Genomic DNA, 24,701 nt, shown 5'->3' with positions numbered 1-24,701 from the left:
CTGTTGCTTCTTGTCCTTTTAGTGGGCAACAGTGAAAGGCGTCTGGCTCCATCTTTGTGCACCCTCCTATCAGTTATGAATATGTATTGATAAGACCTCCCAAAGCCTTCCCTTTTTGAGCTTAAGCAAGCTCAGCTCTGTCAGCCTCTTCTCATGTGTCAGATGCTCCAGTGCCCGGGGATCTCAGTGGGCCTTGTCTGGCTCTGCTCCAGCCTGTCTCGTGTTTGCAGGACCCAGGGGTGGATGCAGTACTCCAGCTGCAGCCTTACCACAGTGCTGCGCCTCAGAACAGTTGGAGGCAGAGCTCTTCACTTACCAGATCCACTTGGGCTAATAATTTCATTTCATGTCACTTTTACTTGAATTTAGATTTTTTTAACAGGAGCATCTTGCTTGAGGATGCAGGGTCTCAAGTGAATGAGTCCAAACTAAAAGAGGAATCTTTTCCTTTGTCTGAACTGGAAGAGATAGTTACGATACAAAAAATACTAGGCAGTTTTTGCCTGTGGACTGTTTAGTGTGGAATAGGTGATTATTCTAGGTACTCCTGATTTCAGAATCTGTTTCTTTAATTCACCTTTCACATAATACAACTGTGAAAATCAGGGTTTCAGTTGCTGTCTGCTATAAAGCATTTAGCAGCAGCATAACTTCTGGGGTTTTTTGGAAGCACTGTCTCCTGTTTACATGTCTCTCTATCTCCCCTGAAGTGTAATGCAGCCTATCAGTGTCTTTTAATTGCGGACCAGCATTGTCGAACTCGGAAATACTTGCTGTGCCTTGCCAGAGGGATCCCTTGTGTGTCTCACATCTGGGTCCATGATAGCTGTCACGCTAACCAGCTTCAGAATTACCGGAATTACCTTTTGCCAGCTGGTTATAGCCTCCAGGAGCAAAAATTGCTAGAATGGTAAGTGCCAAATAACCGTGATCTAGAGTCTACAGACTGAAGATTCAATCAGAATTGTTACACTTGGGAGGCTCTTGAATACCAGAAGTACTGAAGGTGTCCTTAGTCCTGCTCCCCATGCTCTCCTTCCCGGAACAGCACGTTGTCCTGGTTTGAGCCCAGAGGGCAACTGAGCACCAGGCAGCCTCTCTCACTCCTTCCCCCTCAGTAATGGGATGAAGGAAATAAAGCAAAAGCTTGGGAGATAAGGACAGGGAGGGCTGACTCCTTAGGGGAAGAAAAAAAGACCATCACTTTTAATTCAAACGCTAAAAATAATGACACAACAGACAAAGCAGGACAGTGAGAAGCGTCACCATATCCTAAAAACACCTTCCCCCAGCCCGCCCTTCTTCCCCTGCTGTTTTGTTCCCAGTTTCTCTACCTCTTCTCCCCTCAGTGGCGCAGGGAACAGGGGTTACAGGGGTTATGGTCAGTCTGCTGCTCCTTCCTTCTTGGGGGGTGGGGGGGGGGGCACTCCTCACCACCTCTGTCATGGTCCTTCCAGCTTGGGGGCTGCCTCTCCCCTCAGAGTCCCGGTCTCCTCCGGGTGCAGTCCCCTCCCCAGGTCGGCCTCTGCTCCTCCAGTGACCCCTGCAGGTGTGGGGGGGGCCTGGGCTCTGCTCCAGCACCTGCCCCCTTCCTCCTCCTTCCTTCCACTGACCTGGGGTTTCGCAGAAGCGTCGTAACCCTGCCTCACAGCCCTAACTCTTCCTTCCAGGTTCCCCTTCTTAAAGACCTTATCGCGGAGGCGCAGCCGCTGTCGGTGGTTGGCTCAGCCCTGTCCAGAGGCAGGTCCGATTTGGAGCCGGGGGAGCTTCCAGAAGCTTCTCACAGGGGCCACTGCTGTAACCGCCCCCCCCGCCGCTGCACGCGCACTCCCCCAGCACACACTCCCATCTCTTCCCTCGGGTTCCCAGTAACCCCTAATGCTGGGGTATGTTTGGGTGCCACATACACAAAAAAGCCTCCTGGGAAGGAGGGAAGATGTCAGTCTCCTCACGAGGAAGACAGAACGCAGGCAAGATTTCCCACACACTTGGCTGACGTCTTCAGTTGCTCAGAAATGTATAAAGGAGAGTGAATCTACTGTGATTTCCTTTTCCTTTGGCATGTTTTGCACCAGCTGTGTGTTCTGTGGAGTCTAATCCAGTAGGTCTGTTCGGAGAGAAAGAGTTGTCAGGCCAGACTCCTCAGGCAAGGTGAGGGGCAGGCAAAAGCAATTTGTAAACCTCTGGGTTTTTGGGTGGGAGACTGCCTGCCTGTCTGCTCAGTCCTGTCAAAGCAGAGGCATTTTGGATACACCTAGAACAGGTGGTTCAGGATTAAGGAGGATCTTAGCCTAACTTTGGATTTAGGCTGATGCACACACTGCCCACCAAAGTTGTCTAGCTCTGTTTTACTGTCTATAAACAGGAGAGTTGTTCCAGGTATTTTGGGGGGGTGGTAAGAGAGCAGGTCACTATGCAGGATAGTCCAGGAGCCAATACAGGAGCCAGTCAGGTGACTAGAAGTAGGTAATGGTCCTGAAATAAAGTCTCAGACTACTGGATATTCTTAGCAGTCTGCATTTCTCTTATTCTACAGGCACCCACGAGAGAACCCATTTCATAACCTGAAGGTTCTTCTGGTGTCAGACCAGCAGCAGAACTTCCTGGATCTGTGGTCTGAAGTCCTCATGATGGGGGGAGCAGCATCTGTTAAACAGCATTACTCAAGTGCTCACAACAAAGGTATTCAGTGGCTGGTTTCTCAGGCCTAGTTGGGCATCCCATGGCACTGTGGTCTCTGGTATGGTTTAAAACCATTTAGGATGGGCTTACAAGGTTGTCTGTAAGCATAAAGGAAGGCAAGTGCAGACACTAGCTCTCTGCTTGAAGGTAATTAGAAAATTACATCTAGACCTTTTCGGAGAAGGAGATGCTGCAGCAATGCGGGAGGCGAGCCGTCAGCTTCCCACCTATGTTGAAAGGGGAAAATGGGCAAGAGTGGCTCCTGGACCTTCTGTAGGCCACTCAGGCTCTGCTTCCTTGTCCTTCTGAGCTCAGCTGTCTCTCCCTATGGGATGTAGGCCCTAGTACTCACAGCCCAAGGTCTTGCTTACCTAGTCTTGCCTGTAATGTTGGCTCCTGGGTTTCTGTTAATTTCTATTTGGACTAGAGGGAATTTTACTTGCAAGTGCAGTGTGGCTGTAGATCATGTCTTAATATTTACAAAGAGCATTCATGGGCTAGGAATGCCAGGACATGAAGAGAGATGGATAGTGGTGAAACACTGATCTGCTGCTGCAGAGAAGATCCTTTCTTTTTTCACCTGACAGATGCCTGTCTTTCCTCCTGTGCAGATCTCGCTTTGGGTGTTTATGATGTGGTGGTGACTGATTTTTCCTGCCCAGCCGGTGTCTTGAAGTGTGCAGAAGCATTACGGCTGCCTGTTGTCTCACAAGAGTGGGTGATCCAGAGCCTTATTGCTGGGGAGAGAGTAGGCTACAACAAGCATCCAAAATACAAACATGACTATGTCCCCCACTAAGCTAAAAGTTTGCCCTGCTGTCCCACTGTTGTGCAGACTGTCTTAATCAGGTTCTAAATGTTTGTGTAATTGGACAGTGTGCATGGATTGCTGTATATAGCTTTATCTGCTGGACTTTTATGATGAAATAAATGTTCACTCTCTTGCAGTAGCTGTTGGGACTCTTTATCTAAACTTACTCGAGGGCTGTGTCTGAAGAGAAGGGCAGAGAGGAAATGCTTATGTATCTCTGAGCTGAATAGCACTAATACTCTACTTTCTGACCTCAACACAATAAAGGAAGGAAAGGGGTGTTCTCAGCTGGCAGCCTGTATTTACAGCAGCGAGTGCCCTGTGACCAAGTTCAGGGCGGCAGCAGCAGCACTTCTGTTCATTGAAAAAATAGCACCTTGTTGCTGCTGTTGTTCCTCGTTAATTTCATCACAATGTTGCTGAAGTGACTGGTAAGAATTTTAGGACATGGTGCCATTTTGTTTGGGCTACTTTTTCCCTGTTGTGACTATATAGGTGTCAACCTGCCTCAGTGCAGACTGGCACTACCTACACAGAGATCTAGACACAGGGATCCAGGACAACTAAACTGGGGAGAGCAAGGTGCAGAGCACGCAAGTGCTGTGTCTAAATGGCAGCGGGGTAAAGCTGTCTTGGAATGGGTGCATTCACAGCCAGGCACTTTATCTTAGTGCTCACCTGGCAGAAAGGCAGAATCCAGGCTTGACAGCTCCAGCAGCGCTGTAGGCTAGAGGCCTTCATCCAGCCTCACATGCAGTCTTTAGTCCCCTGCTTCGACAGTCTTAAGATGTATGTTTTTTCCTCTGTTATTTCCTAGCTCAGTCACTTTCTGACTGTTGTTCTGTAAATCTCACATCCAAAGTTTCTCACAACACCCTTTCACAGTTTTCTAGCTTTTTTTTCATGGTCACAGGATTTTAAACTTTGCATCAAGCACTGTCCTACCACAAACAGCTGCAGCTCATCACAGAGGCCAGGCCCCATACTTGCTGTTGTTTGTTACTGTGTCTTTCTGAGCGAGCAGAGAGTTTTTTCCCCCAAGGATATGTCACTTTCTTGAGAGCTGCAGCTTTGGATACTGTGAAAACACCAGCCCTTAGGGGGGAGGCTGTTTTCCTGGTGGCCTTTGTGTTCTAACTGGGAAATGTGATAGTGATGGGTCACCTTGTGACAGACTGGAGGGATCTCCCACTCACCCCAATGCACTTAGGGCAAGACTTACAGCAAGGCTGGGAAATCTTAGTAATGTGCACAAAGTTCCCACCAGCTACTGCTTTTCATTGCAATAGGATGCTGTGCCACTGTTTGCACTTGGGCACAGACATTGACAATGTTCCACATAATTGCATGACAAGATGGTTTTATTCTGGGCACTAGTAGCATTCCAGAGTTTTGCATGAGCACAGTACACTGAGAGCTGGCAGTGTAAAGTTTCTCCCTAGCTTTTGCTCTAGCCCCCCTTCTCTGTCAGCAGAGGGAGGTTTGCACTTTGAGGAGGACAAAGCTCCTACTTCTGTTGTGATGTGTAAATTTAGTGCACACAAAATCTTAAGTTATAGAGAAAGCATGTGACATCACCGCTGGCTCCTCTGCTGATATGCTATAACAGTGTATTCTGAGAAGGGATTCTTAAAGATCTATTCCTTTTTCCCTCCCTCTTCATCTCTGCCAGTGCAGTCGTTTCATTTACCTGGAAGGAAGTATTTGATGAGCAGACATTGTGTACTGTAAATCAGTTTACTGCACAAGTGGAACTTCTGAATACAGCCAGAACTTCTTCCTAGTGAAGAACAACAGACTACTTCCTCTGTGCTCCCAACTGGCCAAGGGTCACAGTCCAGCTGAAAAGGCAAGAGAACATAATTCCTGCTGCACTCTCACTTTGTGAAGGGGCTCAGATTGCCTCCTTAGAAGCATTTGTAAGTACATGCAGGTCTGCAGAAAGCGTGTTTTTACTAGTTCAGAAAAAATAGAGTGGCTTCCTGCAGTCACTGGGCAGCCTCGTGTAAGTGGCACGTTCCTCCTGACACGGTGGTTCACAAGGCAAGAGCCAGCTCCCAGTTGAGTGAGAACTTCCCAAGAGCACCCGTCTCCGCTGCTTGAGGCGTTGTTGGTCACAGCCTAAAGGTCTTAGTGCTTAAACGCCAAAACTGCAAGAAAACGGTACAATATTAACTACATGTTGAAAGGAACTCCCCTTACCAACCCACATCAGCATTTCTCAGCCAGTATGAGCTAGCAGCTAGTTCATGTCAAAACCTACTGGAAGGGGAGAAGGCATAAGAAAACCAAAAATCAACTCACGCTGGTTTGTTACTTCTCGGTCATGGCATTTAGCAACACTTTGCTTCTAATTATTTCACCTTACACAACCACTAACAATGACTTATACTCATTTAGATCACTTTGTATTTCAAGGACCTCAGGGTAACGCTACAAGCAACCCTGAAGATATTCCTACCTGCCCAGGGTTCCTCCAGCCTGGGTGTAGTATTTGTTATAATCCAAGCGTAGCAGCAGTTGAGCTAAGTCGGAGTTTATCTGATGGTTGCGAACACTAGACAGAATCTTGAAGAGAAGCGATGACTGACGACTGAATCCCTACAAATTAGAAGGAGTCAGTTCTGGGCACACTCAAGAAAAAAAGCAAGCAAGCCTTTCAACCCTTCCTGCCTAAACAATCCTGAAGGAATGACAGCCTGAAGGAAAGAATTGCTGCAGGGGAAGCAATGCTGGTGGTCCAGGGTAAGGTAAGCTGTCAGCTGCAAGCATTATTGGGTGTCAATTATCCAAAAGAAGGGGTGGAGGCAACAACTGATATCCAACTCTTTTTTCTGCATATCTGCCCCCCATTCCTCCTCTCTCTGCACATATAATTTTTGACTTGGGAGCAGGTGATTAATTAAAATCATTGCAAGCACTTAAACTCACTCCCGTTCTACAGCTGTTAAAGCCAAGATGATGATGGCTTAGGCAAAGGTTTGCATGGGAGAACAGGTCCATATAAACACAGATTTACCTTCACCAAAATACTGAGTTGTGCAGCTCCCCGTTCATCTAATGGGCCGAGATTCTGACTGACCAGGGAACAAAAACTATGACAAAGATCCAGAATTTCATTTAAGCAGTGGAAAACCTGCATGGGGTAAAACATAGGAGACAGTAGTTTAAACAGAGTTCAAACCCAGAGAAAGCTGTTATTAGTACCTGAAAAGCTGCAGTGTTTATAATCAGGATGTTGCTGATACCCTGTTTTTGATCAGTACGGAAGATGTTCAAGCACCCATAGCATTTTTGTAAGGTTTTCTATGGAAAAAGAACTTGTATGTTATACTGCATCTTCCCCCCGACCCCTAACCTGTTGCAGACCTTTCTGGGGAGACAGCGACTGGCTTGAGCCATCTGCAGAGGCCCTGCAGTTGAACACTGGTTTTCCTGCCCGGCTGGCAGGCCACCACCACAGGCTTGGGACTGAGGAGGCAGCATAAAGAGCGGCACGAGCTGTGGTTAGAGGCCTTGGTTCCACTGTTCACACAACCTGGCATTTCTCTGGTACCAGCTGATCAAGGTAACGTGCACTCAGGAGTGTTAAGAAAGCCCAGAGGCCTCACAGACAGAACTACCAGAAAAGAAAAAAGTGCCAACTGGATAACTGGTGTTCTGCCATCTTTATGCTACAGCCTTGTCAAAGGTGGTCCCCAGGTGCTCCAAGAGAAGCTGATGCCAGAGAAGACAACCCTGGCTGAACAGGGAGCTTTGGCTGCAACTCAGGGAGAAAAGGAGAGTTTACAGCCTTTGGAAGAAGGGGCTAGCCACACACAGTGATTACAAAGAGGCTGTGAGGCTATGCAGGGTGGAAATCAGAAGGGCTAAAGCCCAACTGGAAATTAATTTGGCCTCTGCAATCAAGGATAACAAGAAAAGTTTCTCTAAGTATGTCAGTAGCAAAATAAAGTCCAGGGAGAGTCTCCATCCCCTGCTAGATGCAGGAGGAAATTTGGTAACAAGTGACGAGGAGAAGGCTGAGATGCTTAATGCCTTCTTTGCCTCAGGTTTTAATAACAACACCGGTTGTACTGAGGGAATCCAGCCTCTGCAGCCAGAATACAGAGACTGGGAGAACGACCCACCTGCAATCCAGGAGATAGTCAGTGACCTACTGCATCACACAGACATACAAAAGTTTGTGGGACCGGATGGGGTACACCCGAGAGTGCTGAAGGAGCTGGCTGGGTGCTCGCCAGGCCACTTTCTATCATTTACAAGCAGTCCTGGCTGACCAGGGAGGTCCCAACTGATTGGAAATTGGCCAACGTGATGCCCATCTATAAGAAGGGTTGGAAGGATGATCCGGGAAATTACAGGCCTGTCAGCTTGACTTCAGTGCCCAGGAAGCTGATGGAGCAGCTCATCCTAAACACCATCATGCAACACATGAGGGACAACCAGATGCTCAGGCCCAGTCAGCATGGGTTTATGAAAGGCAGGTCCTGCCTGACAAACCTGATCTCCTTCTATGACAGAGCAACCTGCTTATCGGATGAGGGAAAGGCTGTGGATGTAATTTACCTTGACTTTAGCAAGGCTTTTGACACCGTTTCCCACAGCATTCTCCTGGCAAAAATGACTGCTCAAGGTTTGGACAATCGCACACTTCGCTGGGTTAAAAACTGGCTGGACAACCGGGCCCAGAGAGTTGTGATGAACAGAGTTAAATCCAGATGGCGGCCGGTTACGAGTGGTGTCCCCAGGGCTTGGTTTTGGGGCCACTCCTGTTTAACATCTTTATTGATGATCTGGATGAGGGGATCGAGTGCACCCTCAGTCAGTTTGCAGATGACCCCAAGTTGGGTGGGAGTGTTGATCTGCTCAAGGGTAGGGAGGCTCTGCAGAGAGACCTGGGTAGACTGGAGCCATGGGCTGAGGCCAACTGCATGAGCTTCAATAAGGGCAAATGCCGGGGGCTGCCCTTGAGCCACAACAACCCCCAGCAGCGCTACAGGCTTGGGGAGGAGTGGCTGGAGAGCTGCCAGTCACAGAGGGACCTGGGGGTGTTGATTGACAGCCGGCTGAACAGGAGCCAGCAGTGTGCCCAGGTGGCCAAGAAGGCCAATGGCCTCCTGGCTTGTGTCAGCAATAGCGTGGCCAGCAGGGACAAGGAAGTGATCTTGCCCCTGTACTTGGCGCGGGTGAGGCCGCACCTTGATTACTGTGTTCAGTTTTGGGCCCCTCACCACAAAAAGGACACAGAGTTACTCGAACATGTCCAGAGAAGGGCTACAAAGCTGGTGCAGGGTCTGGAACACATGTCCTATGAGGAGCGGCTGAGGGAACTGGGGTTGTTTAGTCTGGAGAAGAGGAGGCTGAGGGGAGACCTTAGCACCCTCTACAACTACCTGACAGGAAGCTGCAGAGAGCTGGGTTTGAGCCTCTTTAGCCTAGTAGAAGGCGACAGGACAAGAGGGAATGGCCTCAAGTTGCACCAGGGAAAGTTCAGACTAGATATTAGGAAGCATTTCTTTACTGAAGGCATTGTTGGGCATTGGAATGGGCTGCCCAGGGAGGTGGTGGAGTCCCCATCCCTGGAGGTGTTCAAGAGTAGGGTCGATTTAGAGCTTAAGGATACGCTGTGTGAACTGTGTTAGGCGAACGGTTGATAATCTCCAGGGTCCTTTCCAACCTAGATGATTCTGTGAGTGGAACAGTGAAACGGGCAAGATCTGCCTATCACTGTGTTTCACTGACACCAACATTCCTTGGGAATGGTTCTGTGAGGGCATGTGTTTACTTAAAACTGTACCATATTTTTTACTAAAGCAACCATAAAAAAGACCCTTAAACTCCACTCAGGAACATCTCAACTATTTTTCTCCTCCAAAGTGTAAGAGGGAATTTTTCCTAACAAATGCATTTCAGAATGAGTCCCTCAGCAATACAGTTCTCAGCACTATGCTAATTAGTACTTCATAAAATTGCCTGTGAGAAAATACAGCGACAGAATTTAAGGTTAACTGAACACAGGAATAATCTTGATTTTAAATTGCCAGGAATGCAGCATCCACACTCACCAACTGTAAATTAAGTGATCTCAATTCAGTTATCTGTTCTAGTTTATACCTGCTTTATTCCTAGAACTGTAGTCTGTGCTCTGCAGGAGATTATCACTGATCTGTTTTAAAAGAGACTGTCATAGCTACTCAAAAGTGTGTTTCTTAGGACAGTTGGAGAATTTGTAGAAAAAGGTGAAAACAAGACCTACTTACAGGTTTTAGGAGGATGAAAGACTGAGCCAGCAGATTACTTAAGAAATGATCATGAGCCAATCGTATACTCTCAAAATCTCGTGTGGCATTTATCTGCTGCAGGAGCTGTGAGAACTGAGACTCCAGTACGTCTACCTGATGGATATGTAAAGAAATCTCATTAGTATCTTGAGGACTGGGAGTACTTCAGACCAGCCAGAAGTTTTGTGTAGGAAATTTACTTTCCTTATTGCTACTCTTAGCTTAGAGGCTGAGGATCACCTCTCTGCCTCCTGAATGGCAAATTACCTAAAACAGTAATCCATAAGGGGGGCAGGGTGGGGACGTATGGACCAATACACAGTTTTTGACGCCTAAGTATTATCTAAGTAGAAAGGGAAACCATCACTTTCTTTAAGATTAACTATTGAAAAAGGATACAACTAGCATGTAAACAAAGGTATTTGATTGTAATAATCTCTGAACTTTATACTGGGAGACACTAACTGGAATCTTGGGGCAAAGGCTGTAGTGTAAAAGCTCAGCCAGATTACTCTGGAGGATCTAGAGTAGGATCCCATAGGAAGGCCAGGCACCCTCAATTCAGCTGTTACATCTATTCACAAAATGATAATCCTCACAAAATCATGCTACTAGTAACTGCTGTTTACATTTGAAAAGCCTTTTTTACTTCAAATGGTCAGAATATGGCTTCTTTCAATTCTTAAGGAAAAAAAAAAAAAAGCCTAACAAAAAACCCCCAAACAACTTGTCACTTAAACTAGAGTTCATGTGAAGGGAGGAAGCTGGGATGGTATCTTAATGAGGCTACTTCAGAGATGACTCTGGCTCCTCATAAATGTTCAGTAGCACTGGAGAGCCAAACCTCCTGCATTTCCAGTAACACAGTCACTGATTCACAAGTCCAAAACTTTATAATTGTAGGACTAAATCTGGGAACTCAGAGAAAGTTCTAGACTTGTTCCAAAGGAAATCCTGATTTCCTTAAGGTACAAAGAATCTGAACCCTGAAATACATGACTTCAGTGCTCCCTCCATGCATTTCTGGCAGTGCCTGACTGACCAACAGTTTACCTTTCTCTATAATCCTGACCTGCAGATAATACTGAAGATTGTCCACAAGGAAAGCCATGTGATCCCTCAGACGCCACTTGATGGCATCAGTTCTGTTGGATTTCAGGTGTTTGCGTTGCATCTGGAGAGCCCAGCAGTGCTGTAGCTCAGCCTGGACTCGTCGCACACTCAGCAAGTATTTGAACACAACATTGTACCTACAGTCAAAAAATACAAAGTTTAAGATTAAAATCTTCCTTGGGTGCAGGTACTGGAGAACATAACCATGCAAGACTGGAAGAAGAAACAGGAGGTGGCTGCCAGCCAACAGACAGGGTAGGTCAGGTGATGGCCCATCTCAGAGTAATAGATTTCTGCTTGTATTGGTTACTGACCTAAAAAATACAAAGTTAATTTCACTGTAGGAAGAGCTGACAATGCTCTGTCAAAGCAGCACTGCTCTTAAAAAAAAAAAAAAAATCTGTCAGTATTTTGCAGGTTTTACTGTCACTACAACAAGTATCCTCAATATGAGTAAGTGGAAAGAGTCATTTTAAGGTTCAAGAAGCAAGATGAAGTATTATAGCTCTACCTTTCTTTCCACAGAAGGGAACCCCCCCCCCCGACACCACATTAATGGGTGCTGAGATCAGGGAACCTATTGATGAATATACAAAGACCATACCTAGTACTTACTTCTCCAGAACAGCAGGAGTAAAGAGAATGTGCAGTGGCCATTGCACTTTGTAAGAAAGGCCCAGAGCTGCCCATCCAGATGCAGGGGCTTCACGTGGAGATAACTCCCGGGAAGGCCCTTCACGAGTCTGAGAAGTATCTGGAAACAAATGAGGTGCTGAATTAAGTTGTCTTCTCAGTCAAGATAACCATGGCAAGGAAGACAAGGGGAAAGAACAGAGTAAGAAGAGCCAAAGCAGGGCAGGCCATCATGTAGGGCTGCATAGGGAACAAAGTTAGTACTTCTTTAACTTCAGAGAAGGGTAAGTAGTGGGACTTGAAAACAAGGTCATCATCTCTCCGCTTAACTTGCTACTAAAAATGCAAGTAGATACCTTTATGCTCCTTTCCATGATACTCAATGGTTAAGTGAAGCAAAGGAAGAAGGTTGTCATCATCTAACAGCACCTTATGAGCAGACTGCTGAAACGCGACGTTGACATCTGACAAGAGAGCACAGATACCAAAAGTAAGATAATGCAGATACTGCTATTTTTGCACCCATTAATTATTTATGCTCAGCCATAAAAAACAACACTGACATGCTATTTCCACTCGTTTCATTTAATTCCAGTTTCAAACATGAAGTGAAACCTGCCATCTGAGAGCTTCCAAGATGTTATTTTCACCCGCTCTGTAAGACATTCTAATTCACAAGTGCTATTCTTTCAGAACAGCAACATCCAGAGGATAAGAGAGCGCTCTTCTGGACTGGATGTGGCTATACTGTAGCGAGGACAGTTTGGTAACCAAAGAAGCAATACTCACCATGTTCAGTTACAGCCGTAGGTGGTGTTTTTAACATTTGCTGTGCAGTGTCAATGAAGGCCTGAAACAGCTCACCTCTTCCCAAAAGGTAAAAGTCTTTTATAATCTGTGGAGATAAATTTTTTGTATTTAAGTATATCATAAACTGAAATTTTAAGCATCCTAGCTGATAGCATCCAGTTTTACTATTGCTTGGACAACTTCTGTCACTTAAAACACAGCTAGAGAGCTCTGAATTTCATCCAGTGCCCAGAAAGTCTACCCTGCCTTTGCTTCAAGATGCAAACCACAACGCCACATACACATACCCCTCTAACTCTGTCTCTGACCAAGTTCTATCGCTCTGTGCTTATTCTTAAGATCTGGAAAATTAAAACAGCTTTACCTAAAAGAAGGAAGGGCAGAATCTAACATAGTAAAGAATTTAATGGGAAAGAGCCTTTAAAAAAGAAAAAAAACCTAAGCTGATTTAGCAAAAAGAAGCTAGCCGTTAAATTACCTTCAGTTGTCCTAGTAAATCTGACTCCTCCACCATCAGTTTCCAAAGATGCTAGTGAGGAAACAAAAAACAAAAGAAAGCTCCCTTCAGATTTATCTAAACCCATTTGTTGAGAACAATAGCTGTCTTAAAATACCATCATGCATATAAAAAAGCACCTATATAGATTGCTATAAAAAGCACAAGAGAACACGCTAAGAATCCTGCCTGTAGGCAGCCCACGCTACTAGTCAGTACACTCTTGATGGATACAAAGAAACTGCCTAGGAAACGTGACAACCCATGACAAAAAAATAAGCAAGTTCTTATTAAATTAGTTCCACCCTAGCTTTATTCTCACTTCTCTGACCTCCCCATCTTCTCAGGTTCCCTCCCAGCTCTAAATGAAAAAAAAGATTAAAAATTGCCAAAGCAAAGAATTTCTCCAGTGAGATGCCATTATGCTGAAAGCATGATGAATGTTATGAAGTTCTTTCAAGTGAAATAAAAAAATATATAAAAATTCTCTTCTTTCCCCCACGAAAGTGCATAGTATTTGTTAGTGTCCTTTTGTCACCAGAAGTTGGGGTGACACGAAGCTCTGAGCCCCGTAAGAAAGCCACCTGCAGCATTCACACACTTGTTCAACCACTGATTCTAAAGAGCCACCTCCTGCCCGTCTTTCACACAGCCAAGAGCTCCCGTTACCCTTCCCAGGACCCTCACCTCAGCAACAGTGCTCCGTATCCAGTCAACCACGGATTCGAAGTCCACCAAGCTGAAGAGCGGTTGCTGCTTGAGTCGATGGAGCTCTGCTGCGAAAGTGTCCTCCTGGTTTTTTAGGATGGAGCCTGTGCAGCGGTGAGAAGAGCGTTGTGGCAGTGACAAGGAATGGTGTTTGGAGAAGTGCAGACCCCTCCCAGCACAGAAAGGCTGCCCCCACAGCACCATCCCAGGTCTGGTGAGGAATGTGAAGCCTCAAAGTACAGGTACCAGGGTACGAGACAACTATTGCACGTACGGTTAGAGTACAGACACCCCACATGGCAGTGCTGTGCTGTCAGTAAACACCCAAAATACTGTCCATGTAAATGGCTGCTGCTAACAGCCCTGTTCCTAGGGCTGAGCTAGATCTCTGAACCCACAACTTTTCTGCCAGATTAACCAGTTGGTTTGGTTCTCCATCCACACCTGCCCCTTTCAGATCTGTCCTACTGCTTGAACTTGGGGATTTATTTTTTGTTTTAACCAACTAAGCTAGGAGACAAATTTTTTTCATCTGCCTTCTGTTAAGGTGAGAAAACAGTCTAATTTAATCAGTCCTTTGTTCTCTGCAACGTCAAGTTACTTCAGTACTTTTGCATAGACAAGCTCAAGATAGAGTGGTCCCCAAGTGGTGTAGGAATGTATTTCCATCAGGCTCTCAAAGAGAACCGTCAGCTGGAATTGTCTCTCTCTTGCTCTCTTTAAGGCTCCTTCTTGATCATTTGTCTTCCGCAGTGACCTCTGGGACCACCTTGCAATGAATCTCTTATGTCTGTGGATGCGCTTTAATCCTGTGACACCATTCTGCAACATGTTCGCTCAGAGCAAGATGTGCCCTTGTGTCTCTCTGCGCCCTTCAGGGACAGGGATGCAAACTGAAAACACGACCTTTGCAATTGCTTTATTTATCCAGAGCAAATCACAGTGACTTGTTACTGGAAACTTGGAGACTGTGTTTGGGAAGTGTTATTATTATTATTTACTCATCTTGTTCTTATACCGATCCCTTGGAATTGATCCAAAGCAGAACACTGGGGCCACTGCTCTGTCCTGGCACAACCATGCCTATCTTCTGAGGAATACTGGCCAGTAGTCAGAGGCTGTTGAGGCATTCATTAATGCAACATTTTGGAAGATACTTGTCAATCACGCGTAACTGAGCAAAGGCTGCAAGAAAGATGTTCCTTACCTTTTCTGGTCAGGTTAACATTTTGATTCTCAAACATCTGTACAGATTCTCCCACAAAGAGGATTTTCTCAGCAACCCGCACAGGAATGTATGAAGGCAGCATTTCTACTCGCAGAGAAAACTGTTTTAGAGATGGAGCTAACATGTTCTCCTCCTCAATCAAGCGCTGTCAGAGACCCCGGGGAAAAGAAGTCAAACAAAAAAAAGTGTGAGAAAACCAGACAGAAAAGGTGTGTAAAGGGAGCAGGGGGGGAGAGGCAGAACCAAAGTATATTTGAAGTAAGCAGAAAGGTAGAAAAACTGATCTGCATCATTTAAGAGCCTGAAAACTTTTATATTTCTATTATGCTAGCAGATCTCCCTAGAGAAGATGTTGCTTTCATCAGAGATGGGAGCAGAAGCAGGAAAAGGAGAAGCTAAATCTTTATGGAACAGCAGCAAATTGGCTCTCCCAAAGGATAATGTTAAATCAGCCAACAGAATTTTTGTTGCAACTGCATTACGTTAGGTTTTTTGCAGCCATAAATATGTTCATTAGCACTACCAAAATAATCCTCCCCTACATCCATTCCTATATGTTTTAACCCTGCTAGAACACTTGTGATATGGGTCAAATGTAAACACTCCCACTAGTGAGCTAATAGGCTAAAGATCTGAAGGCTTGTTAGCATAAATTAGGCAATTTTCTCAGTTCCTGCAAAAGGTGTTTAGAACAATACAGTAAGCTACTAACTTTCTTCTGAATGTATTAATAAAGAACTCCAAGTACAGAGGCAAGGTTTTCCCTCGGAGAGGCAATACAGGTTATTTCATTTGGTTTTCTTGTTATTGGAGAATTAGGTTCACTAGTCTATAATCCAAAAAACACTGTGCTGACAAATTTTTGAGAACATTTGCCATCTACAGAATTCTTCATTTTAATAGAGGAGTTGAGTACAAGTTTGTATACTGAAGTTAACAGCTTGGCAATTCTTAAGATTCTTAACACTTTTAGATGAGAAAACACCCAAGTATTTTACTGGCAAATCCCATCAAAACTCCGTATTTCTTATTTTTCTCTCTGACTGAAGAACTGCCAAGACTGTTAAGTCAATAATACTGACAGAGTTAATTAGGCTCTCTTGGTGTTCTCTTCTTAATGCCTACTTTTTCCACCACGGATCTACAAGACTCATCGATATTCACATCCTTTCTATACCCGATATAGTGAAATAATAATTTTTCACTAACTGCCTTTTAAAGTTTTCCCTTGTTTTTGCCTGTGTGTAGTCTGTCCTCAGCAGAGACTCTGTATAGAGGGCACTTAATCAATATGCAACACAGGGCGTTTGGGGGGTGAATCTTCTGTGGGTTCACAGACAAGCTGCACACAGCACGTTAACACCATGGGTGCCCATGAAATGTTTTCTCACAGTAAACTAGAGTGTAAATTTACAGAATTGCAGTTGCTCCTCACTGGTCCCCGATGCAGGCGCTGTTCAGATGCACAGTGTGGGAGATTACTCCCCTGAGAAAGCTGCTTCGCACAAGGGCACTCCCACGGCCTGTCATCTCCGTGAGGAGCTCCTGCATTTCACCACTGTGCTGGCAGGTTGCTCCCTTGCTTAGCCTAGCACCCTGGACGTGTTCTTAGCAGCCTCTGGACTCTCATGTAGCACATTTTCCCCAGTAATGTCAGCAGTGTTATCCTGCTAGCTAAGATTTGCACAACAAAGAGTTGTGCAAGAAAGATACCTGGCCCAGCTGCCAACAGAAAAGGTGCAAGTCAAGCCAACCTCCGGCTCCTCACACCTTCCCCTTGCACTTGCTTGTCCTGCTAGTGCCTGTGTGCAGCAGATCAGTGCTGGCCGTAAGGAGTCAGAGAGTCAGTCAAGAGCAGGGTGAGTACAGCACTTCCAATTCCTTCACACCAGCATCTACAGATTCCATCCATGGGGCAGCTGTGCCAAACAGCGTCTCTGTTCTTTATGCCTGGCTGTAACCCATTGCAATATTCTATTGATTTGCCATCCCACCAGCTCTCAGCACACATCCAGCCTAGCATAGCTAGCACTGAAGCATAAGACAATCTATTTCTCCTTTAGTTCCCTAAGGACTGAAGGATGCCAAGCTATGACTTGCAGTCTTACCAGGTCCTGCAGTTCTCGTAGCTGTTTTCCTGTAAGTCCCCCAATTCCTAGGTCGTCATCATCTTCTTCAGGTTGGCTGGGGACATTCCCAGAAGAGGGGCCCTGTTTGATAAAGAACTCTTCATGCTGGTCTAGTAGCAATCCATGCAGCATCCAGGCAGAGAGCTGCTTATACATGACTCCATGACACACAGCCAGAATCCTGAGGTCAAGAGAAACAGGCAGTGAGGTCTCTGCACACAGTAATCAAAACCTGATTGTACATCATCCTAGAAAGTCCAGTTAGTCGGGCAATACGGCAACTGCTAACTGGCTAATGTTGATTTTTTTTTTTTTTTAACAGAGAAAGGTGGACCAATCACTTGCAAAACTAAACTAACATATCCTCTATGTGGCTGCTCCACGGAGATCTGCTAGTATACAAGAAGTGTAAGTAAGTTTGCAGTGGCTTTCTAGTCCTCCTGTTTCTACTCAATTACCATTTCAGCATGAACACAAATTATCTTTTAAGTATTATAGTCTGACTTTCTCCCCAAGGACATACAAACCTAGCAACACTCACCCAGTCACATCCTTTTGAAGGATCAAAAAGTAACAACAGGCCAACCATATGCAAAACAGTTCATACAGACCTCAAAAGAAGAAAAAACAGGGTCTGAACTTTCCCCAGCCCTAAGTCCAAACTAAGGAGAAAGCCTTAACTCCTGCCATAAGCATGCTTTAGATACATAATGAGGACTGTGGCAGTTTTCCCTGCATGCTACTCCTACTTTTATATCATGCAAGCCTGTTTTGCATGTATTTTTCACAAGTTAAGATAATCATTTTGACACTAACTCCAGTTACTACAGAAGAATTAAATAATAGCTTTACTGTATCTACATACTTTTCAAGAGCACTGCGAACAGGAGGCAACCCCCCACAGCTATGTTTGTGGACTGTCTCCAATATCTGACATCCGTGAATCTACAGAAAGAAAACATGGTTAGACTGGGCCTATTATTTGGATCTGTACTGACCTTTTCAGACATATAAACGCTACACTTTTGGCTAACAAGAAGATGCCTTAAGAAGCTGCACAAGTCTTAAGAGAAAGAAAGATGTAACATATGCCATGTAGTGAAGAAAGAGGCCTTCTATATGTGGCTCCACACCCAAGCTTCTCTCAAAATTTCCCTTAACAAAAAGTAAGCATCTCTGGATCCTGAAAACATTAGCTTCTGCCTTTTTTTTTTTTTCCAGGTGACGGTGGGAGAATACTGACTCAGAAAAGAAGAAATTCCAGCCAGCAGCATCTTGTACTATGAAATGTATTGCGATTATAAAATGCAACTCATCATAGATCATACTGACAATGAAGAAGTCAAATCCAGTATAAATGGATTTGCAAAATAGTTATTCGATACTTACAGTAGTACTAGAAATAGGGTACCCATTGCTGAAACCACATTCTTTCCTAGTATTAGACGTCTGGGATAGGGGTAGAAAGAACTTTATCAGCAAGAGAGGAAACCTATTAAGAGAAACTAGCTACAATTTTACTGTACCTTCTGAGTCTTGATCTGTTCAACCATCACCATCACAGAGGGGAAGAGTAACTGAAACTGCAGAACAAGGAACAAAATACTGAATTAGGTTGCTATGCAAGGGAGAGAAAAACTGTACTTGAGTAAGTGTGGACAATATCTGACGACAAGCATTTAATGCAACCGTCACCTGGCTTTCCCCACAAATTAGAAACACGACATGAAAATCTCTGGGAAGTATGTTCTCTCTCCACTGGACCACGATGCGTGAAGTTACTGCATCCCAGCTGCAGTTCAGGCTAAACACAGGCAGTGAGGAGTATGTGAGCGTCAAGGTGGAGGACCTCAGCGACCTCAGCTTTGTGTCAGAGCACAGGCGATCGTCTGAGCATGAATAAGGGACTACAGATGTAGAGACGTTAAAAAGAAACGGCATGATGCGACAGACTAACCCTTATTTATCCCACCCACTTTCTTGTTAGATTCAAGAAGTGACAAGAGTAACCAAAGAGCACGATGTGTTTACTAACATTACATACCTGGTCCAAGGAATAATTAACATGTGAGATGGAAAGATGTGGGTCAGCCAGAAACTGTAATAACAACAAAGCAAGTAATGAAAATTAAAATAAGGCATGGATAAGTAAAAAAAGCGTGTCTGGCTCTATATTTCAAACCTTTAGTTCCCACAGCTTTTTTCATGCCCCGCAGATTTCTGGGCTGTGTCCCATTTTAGCTATAACAACCACTGGATGTTGACAGCTGCTAATCCAGCAGAGATTAATTAAAACTTTTACAACTGAAAACAGAAGTCACAATAATCTGAGGCAGCACTGGCCTCAGAGGCAGATGGGGCACTTCCTGAATTGAAGGTAGAAGAGACTTATTAGAATGAAGTGTCATTTACAATAACACCTCACAGGAATAATCTGGAAGATGTCCCCGATGTGGAAAGGAAAATACCCTCTCTCCTTTTTAGCTACTATGACTTAGCGTATTAATTGCAGAAATGACAACTTTCCACAATCTGTCAGCAGCAGGACAGCCTCTTGTTCCAAGTCTCTCTCCTTTACCTCTTGTTCTAGGTCAAGTAGTGCTTGTCGATATGGCTGCAGCACTGAATCAAGGCCTGTGCAGAAGGCTCGCAAGTAAATGCCATGTAATCCACTCTGGTTTTGCTGAGATGGATGATGGTCCTGAAACCAAACAATAAAATCTACATCAGCTCCCCAGTGCAGGTCTAAAGAGTAAAGGGGTTTCTGTGCAGCGTTACACCAGCTGCCAGTGGTCCAAAGATGTTGGAGTGCACGTCAGCCCAGCAGAAAGTGCCCAGAAGAAAAAAACAACACAGAAGTTTGTCACAAGGAGACAGCTTGAGCAGGGTTACTATTTAGCTCTTCTGTGGACACAGCCAAGTGCTGGGAACCACCGGTAACCTCGGTGCTTCTCTGCACTTATGCACGCCTCTCGGATCTCAAGGCTCTTCAAAAACCACGAGGACTCACGACAGCATAGGCACGAGCGTCCTGTGCAGGTCACAAACCCCGGCCAGTCTGCGGTGACCAGAAATTATTACGATACGCTTCCGCAAGAATGAGATTTTACACTCGGCCCATCCAAGTGGCCCATCCAACTTGGCCCGGCCTTACGTGCCTCGCACAGAGCTTCCCGCGGCCCTGCTCGGGAAAGCCTTTCTCGGCGCGGGCGCGCTGCGGGACATCCGCGCATCGGCGGCCGCTGGACCGGCCCGGCGCCCGCTGCGCTCTGCCCGGGAGGCACCGCGGCGCGGCGGCCTCACCTGCTGCTGTACGTGCCCCGTGTACTGCTCCACGAACTCGGCGAAGCGGATGTAGTCGGTGCCGAGGCGGCAGAGCCGGTTCAGGACGCTGGTCTCGCTGGGGTGCAGGAACGGCAGCTCCTGGGACACCTGAGGGGAGAAGCCGCGGTGAGGGCGGGGCCGGGGGCGGGGCGGGCGGCCCGGCCCGGCCCGGTCCGGTCCGGCGGGTACCTGCAGGCCGCCGCGCTTGCTCCAGGTGAAGGCCGCCCCCGGGTACCCGCTCAGCGCCAGCAGCAGCTCGTGGATCATCCTGCCGCGCCGCAGGGGCTGCTGGGAGGCGCGCGGGGGCCGCCGGGAAGGGCGGGGCCGTGCGCGGGCGGCGGGCAGGCCGCCGGGAGCGCCGGGCCGCTGGGCGCATTGTCTTGACGCAGGGGGGCGGCTCCGTCCCGCGGGTGCCCGTGATGGAGAGTGCTGGCCCGGAAGGTCCCTTCCAGGACAGCAGCAGCTCCGCACCTTCTAGGTTGATTTTTGGTATTGGTATTCCTTACCGGGTTACTTTATCAGTTTCGCATATTACTCGTCAGTGTTTTATCACCGCCAGTTTTACATTTCTCCAGTAATTCTATATTGCTTCCCTTCACTTTCTCTCTTAACCCAGGTAGTCTTTTAATCGGTACTGCCTACTTTCAAAATTGTGGAGTTATCTAATAAACTGGGATTTAGCAATCTCTTCATTTTCTTTTTCCTATTTTTGGCAGAGTTTTTCTTCATATTACTCCACTTAGAATAAATCACTGAAGTATCATATAACAGACGTCTGTTTTAATTGTGCATTTTAAATGTGAATTGGGTCCATTGTTAGCTATTATATAGCATTAATAATAATAGCATTATCAGCTATTTTTATGAGCTGTGCAACATTGGAAGAATTTCTGTTTGTTCTTACAGGGATGAGCCAGTTCCTAATACGTTGCCCCATCCTCTGAAGAATTTTTTCTTGTAATAGAGTCTCTCTGACATGTATGCATTTGCTCTCAATCACTGTCTTTATGTGTAACTTGGGAGCCCCAACAGTATCGTTCTGTCATGTGGCACTATAATAAAACTATCCTTTTTGAATTGACAAAGCTTCTATTGTCTGAATAAAAACTGAGGAATAAGACTATGTTGTTCCCCACTGACATAAACATCACCGTATACAATCGGGCCAGGAGAGCCGTGTGCCATCGCTGCTGTGCAGAAGCTGCATTTGAGGTTTAGCACTGCTGGCTTCAAACTTCAGTGCTGAGGTTGGGCCAACCTTCCCTTGTTGGTGAAAGGCTTTGGTTCAGTCGCATGCTGCTGACCAAAAGTTCTGTGCTAACATTCATTAATGCCAAATTTAAACACTATTTCCGGTAGATTATAAAGCTGAGCATGCTATAGATAGCTTATAGGTAGTTAAATATGTAGTGATGGCTAAATAACTGACCAAAAACTGTTTAGTCTGTAAAGACTAAATATGCAATTTAGTGGTATCTTTGTACACTACTATGAATGTAATGCTTTTGTTAACATAAACACATACTACATATTTAATCTGTTAAAGAAATCTTTCAGTCTAAACACAGTCTTCTGCAGCCAGAAGCGAAGCTTACAGCAGTATTCTGTCACAAAAAGCGGAAAATCCCCAGTCTTCCTTAAGAACAGGGCAAGAGTAAATGGGGTGTAAAATTTATTAGAAAAGAAGGAACTTTATCAAAGATGGGGGTTGGGGGGGAGCTAAATTTTGTGGAAGGTGATGAATTGTTTGAATCATACTAGGGATAAGATTGTAGTTAACTATGAAAGCAATTTAAATAGAGAGATGGTGGCTTTTTCATCATTGGAGTCCTTCTTTGATGGTGAAAGTTACAGGTTTGATGCAGAGTGTATGGTATGTGGGCAGTGTTGCAGAATTGGTCAGACTAGATGTCTTATTGTGTCCCTGCTTTACAATCTTGAAATCTGGCTCATCCCCACTCACTTGCTTCGAGCTAAATATTGTGGTCTGCTCAGGACTTAAATTACTTTTTTGGTTTCCCATAGCCTACACATGAGAACAAATAGAAAACATGTAAAGCACTACAAAGCAGATAAAAAGACAGGGAGTATGTGGCATGGGAAAAATTAGTCTTGAAATACCCAATTTTTTGTTTTGTTTTGTTTTGTTCTAGGTAGCTGTGAGGCTTCCTCTGACCTTACAGATCTTCTAAGAGAAACTATACCTGGTATGTGGGGACAAGTGGACAGTTCTCCAGTTCAGGAAGCCCTTTTGCCAGTACAGAGCTTGCCTGTGTTGCACTGTTACGAGGGGGGGAGGAGAGGGTTTTATCATTGGCACTCAGAGCAGGGAGACTGCCAGCTTGCCTCCAAAGAGTAAGGACTCCTCTGCTATTCCAGCAGCCTGTTGCTGTGCCCTAGCATCATGTCATGGCTATCAGCAGAAACGGGCAGGATTTGGGCTCCATGCTTTCCTGTCACTTGCTCTCAGTCTTCCATGGGGAGTCCTGCAGACACTGTGCATGCAGGGCAGTATCCCAGGCAGCTGCTGGGCCGTTGAAGCCAGGTCGGGATGCAGAAGCGGTTGAGGAGAAATTTTGAAAGCCAGACTTCCCTTTTTGCTGCCTGGTTTGTCTGGTGCAGTGGAAGCATGTGGGATGGGGTGGTCTGCATTCTCTTGCCCCAAGCATGCAGCTGCTTCCCTTGCAGTTTCTCCAGAGCTTCATGCAAAGTTCCCTGCTGGAAATACGGGCAGATCAGGGCTGTGGGAGTCATCTGGGCTGGCACTGAGAGTGCAGTTGTGAAGTAGCACTGGTGGGGGCAGGTAGGGATATTTATAAGTATGTCTGTGTGTTTTCTGTTAAGATCAGGTCAGTGACTTCTCTCGTTTGACCACTGATTTTGATCTGATGCTGGGAGACAAAAGGCAACGTTTGCTGTTGGCAATCCATAGGCTAATATGCAACCATATACAGAAGTATCATCAAGTATATGAGAGGTAGGAGTCTTCTTCATATATATACACACACACACACACACACACACGTTTTTCAATATATATGTACTTACTCAACCAAAATAGCTCCCTACGGATTCCTGCAGGGCATTCTGACCCTGTAGGCACAGAACGTGAAGCTAAGCCGGGTAATTAGAGAAGACTGTGAAAATTAATAGGGATCTAAACCTTATTATAGACATAGAGGGTAGGATTTAAACTTATCCGGGATAAATGGGGTCAAAAGGGAAAGGTCATGGTTGGCTATATGTGATGGAAGTACAAAAAATGGCATTAAGAGAAAAACGATTAATAAGGGTGAGATGGATCATCAGAATGAAGGATGCTAGGATGTAGAGTGGCAATAGTCCTGTTATTCCACCTGTCCGAGTTTCAGGTGTGCTGTAGAGAGAGTAAGTGATGGCTTGGAATTCTTAGTGCTAAATGGGACCTAGAGCAGATCCTGCTCCCCCTTCAGGGTTGTTTTGCCAGAAATGAGGATACATGTGAACAGTTATTCAGCGGAAGTTTGTTTGAATGTGCTTTTATTTCCTAATCTTTTTTGGACTGCAAGACTGTGATACTTTGGGAAGGCAGGTGTGATAGCTGTATATACTATCCTGTTTGGAGGAGGATTTGAAGAGGTTAGAGATTCCTTATGTTTCAGTGGTATCTTTAAGTGACTACAGAATCACAGCTTCATAGTCTTCAGGTGTTCTAAACATTTTTTTTTTCAGCACCATTCACATAAAAAGTCTTTCTCATAAAGGAAGTGACTAATAAATACCTCCAAAAGAACAGACAACAGTAGTTTAAGTAAAGGACTGAATTTTGGGGTGCTTGTTTCCCCTAGAAAGTCTAGTAATTAGGCATTAAGACAAAGTACTTAAATTTTTTTTGACAGAATAAATCACTCAAATTTTGAAACTAGAGACAAATAGGTGCCTCTGTAAGGCTCTTTGTAAGGCTATCTGACTAGTGCCTATTCAACATAAAAGAAAAAAAAGACAAGGAGAGGCAGTAAATTAAACATGTAGATAGACAAACCCTAACAAACAAGTTAGCAGAGACAGTAACAAAGACCAGGAATCTTAAATTAGGGGAGCTATTACAGAAACCACTGAAATAAAACCTTGAAGAGGTTTAGCCAGATTCTTTGATGATGTGTGATAATCATGTTTCAATTTTCTTATCAGAATGGGGCTTACAGGAAAGACTAAGTTTATGAGATCTTTTTGGGGAAGGATTGTGGGAGTGTGCAAAAAATATCACAGGATTTTTAGGGGGAACAAAACCAGTTCTGCACTTAACAATCTACATATAATTATTTTAAATGTCTTCTTGTTGTATTACTGCAAAGTGGCCACATGTGAAGTTACGCAAATAAATGTTAATAATTAGAACTATAACTTGGTCATAAACCCTTTTGTTTTGTAATTTATGTCTGTCATTCACCTATGTAGTTACTCCTGTAACTGCTGAACTGTGACATGTAACCCTTATAATCAA

General features: G+C 45.1%; 2 protein-coding genes and 1 long non-coding RNA gene across 5 annotated transcripts in view; 2 read left to right on the top strand and 1 right to left on the bottom strand.

Moving 5' to 3' along the window:
* TP53BP1 (tumor protein p53 binding protein 1) overlaps positions 1-3,629 on the top strand; it is a 28,267-nt gene extending 24,638 nt beyond the window's left edge. For both annotated transcript variants that reach the window (XM_074917303.1, XM_074917302.1), the window contains 3 exons: positions 711-910; positions 2,537-2,682; positions 3,294-3,629. In XM_074917303.1, coding sequence (XP_074773404.1) covers positions 711-910; positions 2,537-2,682; positions 3,294-3,481 — 534 coding nt within the window. In that variant the 3' untranslated portion in view covers positions 3,482-3,629. The remainder of the gene's footprint in view (positions 1-710; positions 911-2,536; positions 2,683-3,293) is intronic.
* Positions 3,630-4,043: 414 nt separating this feature from the next.
* Positions 4,044-20,503, bottom strand: TUBGCP4 (tubulin gamma complex component 4). 2 transcript variants are annotated; one of them, XM_074917306.1, is made up of 18 exons: positions 20,408-20,503; positions 20,198-20,326; positions 19,473-19,595; positions 18,939-18,992; positions 18,421-18,477; positions 17,760-17,839; positions 16,874-17,075; positions 14,745-14,910; positions 13,517-13,641; positions 12,812-12,862; positions 12,313-12,418; positions 11,880-11,987; positions 11,506-11,644; positions 10,850-11,027; positions 9,757-9,891; positions 6,513-6,629; positions 5,955-6,094; positions 4,045-5,643 (listed from the first exon to the last, which is right to left on the bottom strand). In XM_074917306.1, the coding sequence occupies exons 1-18, from the start codon at positions 20,483-20,485 to the stop codon at positions 5,631-5,633; spliced, it is 2,001 nt and encodes a 666-aa protein (XP_074773407.1). In that variant the 5' UTR covers positions 20,486-20,503; the 3' UTR covers positions 4,045-5,630. The 2 variants fall into 2 exon arrangements, with proteins under 2 accessions (XP_074773408.1, XP_074773407.1); XM_074917307.1 differs by lacking the exons at positions 19,473-19,595; positions 20,198-20,326; positions 20,408-20,503 and having other exon boundaries at positions 4,044-5,643; positions 18,590-18,992.
* On the top strand, positions 14,879-18,394 carry LOC141965556 (uncharacterized). Its single transcript, XR_012634477.1, has 3 exons — positions 14,879-14,974; positions 17,217-17,302; positions 18,116-18,394. It is a non-coding gene; the product is annotated as an uncharacterized LOC141965556 (long non-coding RNA).
* Positions 20,504-24,701: the final 4,198 nt, after the last annotated feature.

The sequence above is a fragment of the Athene noctua genome, chromosome 13 (assembly GCF_965140245.1).
Source record: "Athene noctua chromosome 13, bAthNoc1.hap1.1, whole genome shotgun sequence".
Classification (NCBI taxonomy): Eukaryota; Metazoa; Chordata; class Aves; order Strigiformes; family Strigidae; genus Athene; species Athene noctua.
This window is presented reverse-complemented; position numbering and strand designations above follow the sequence as displayed.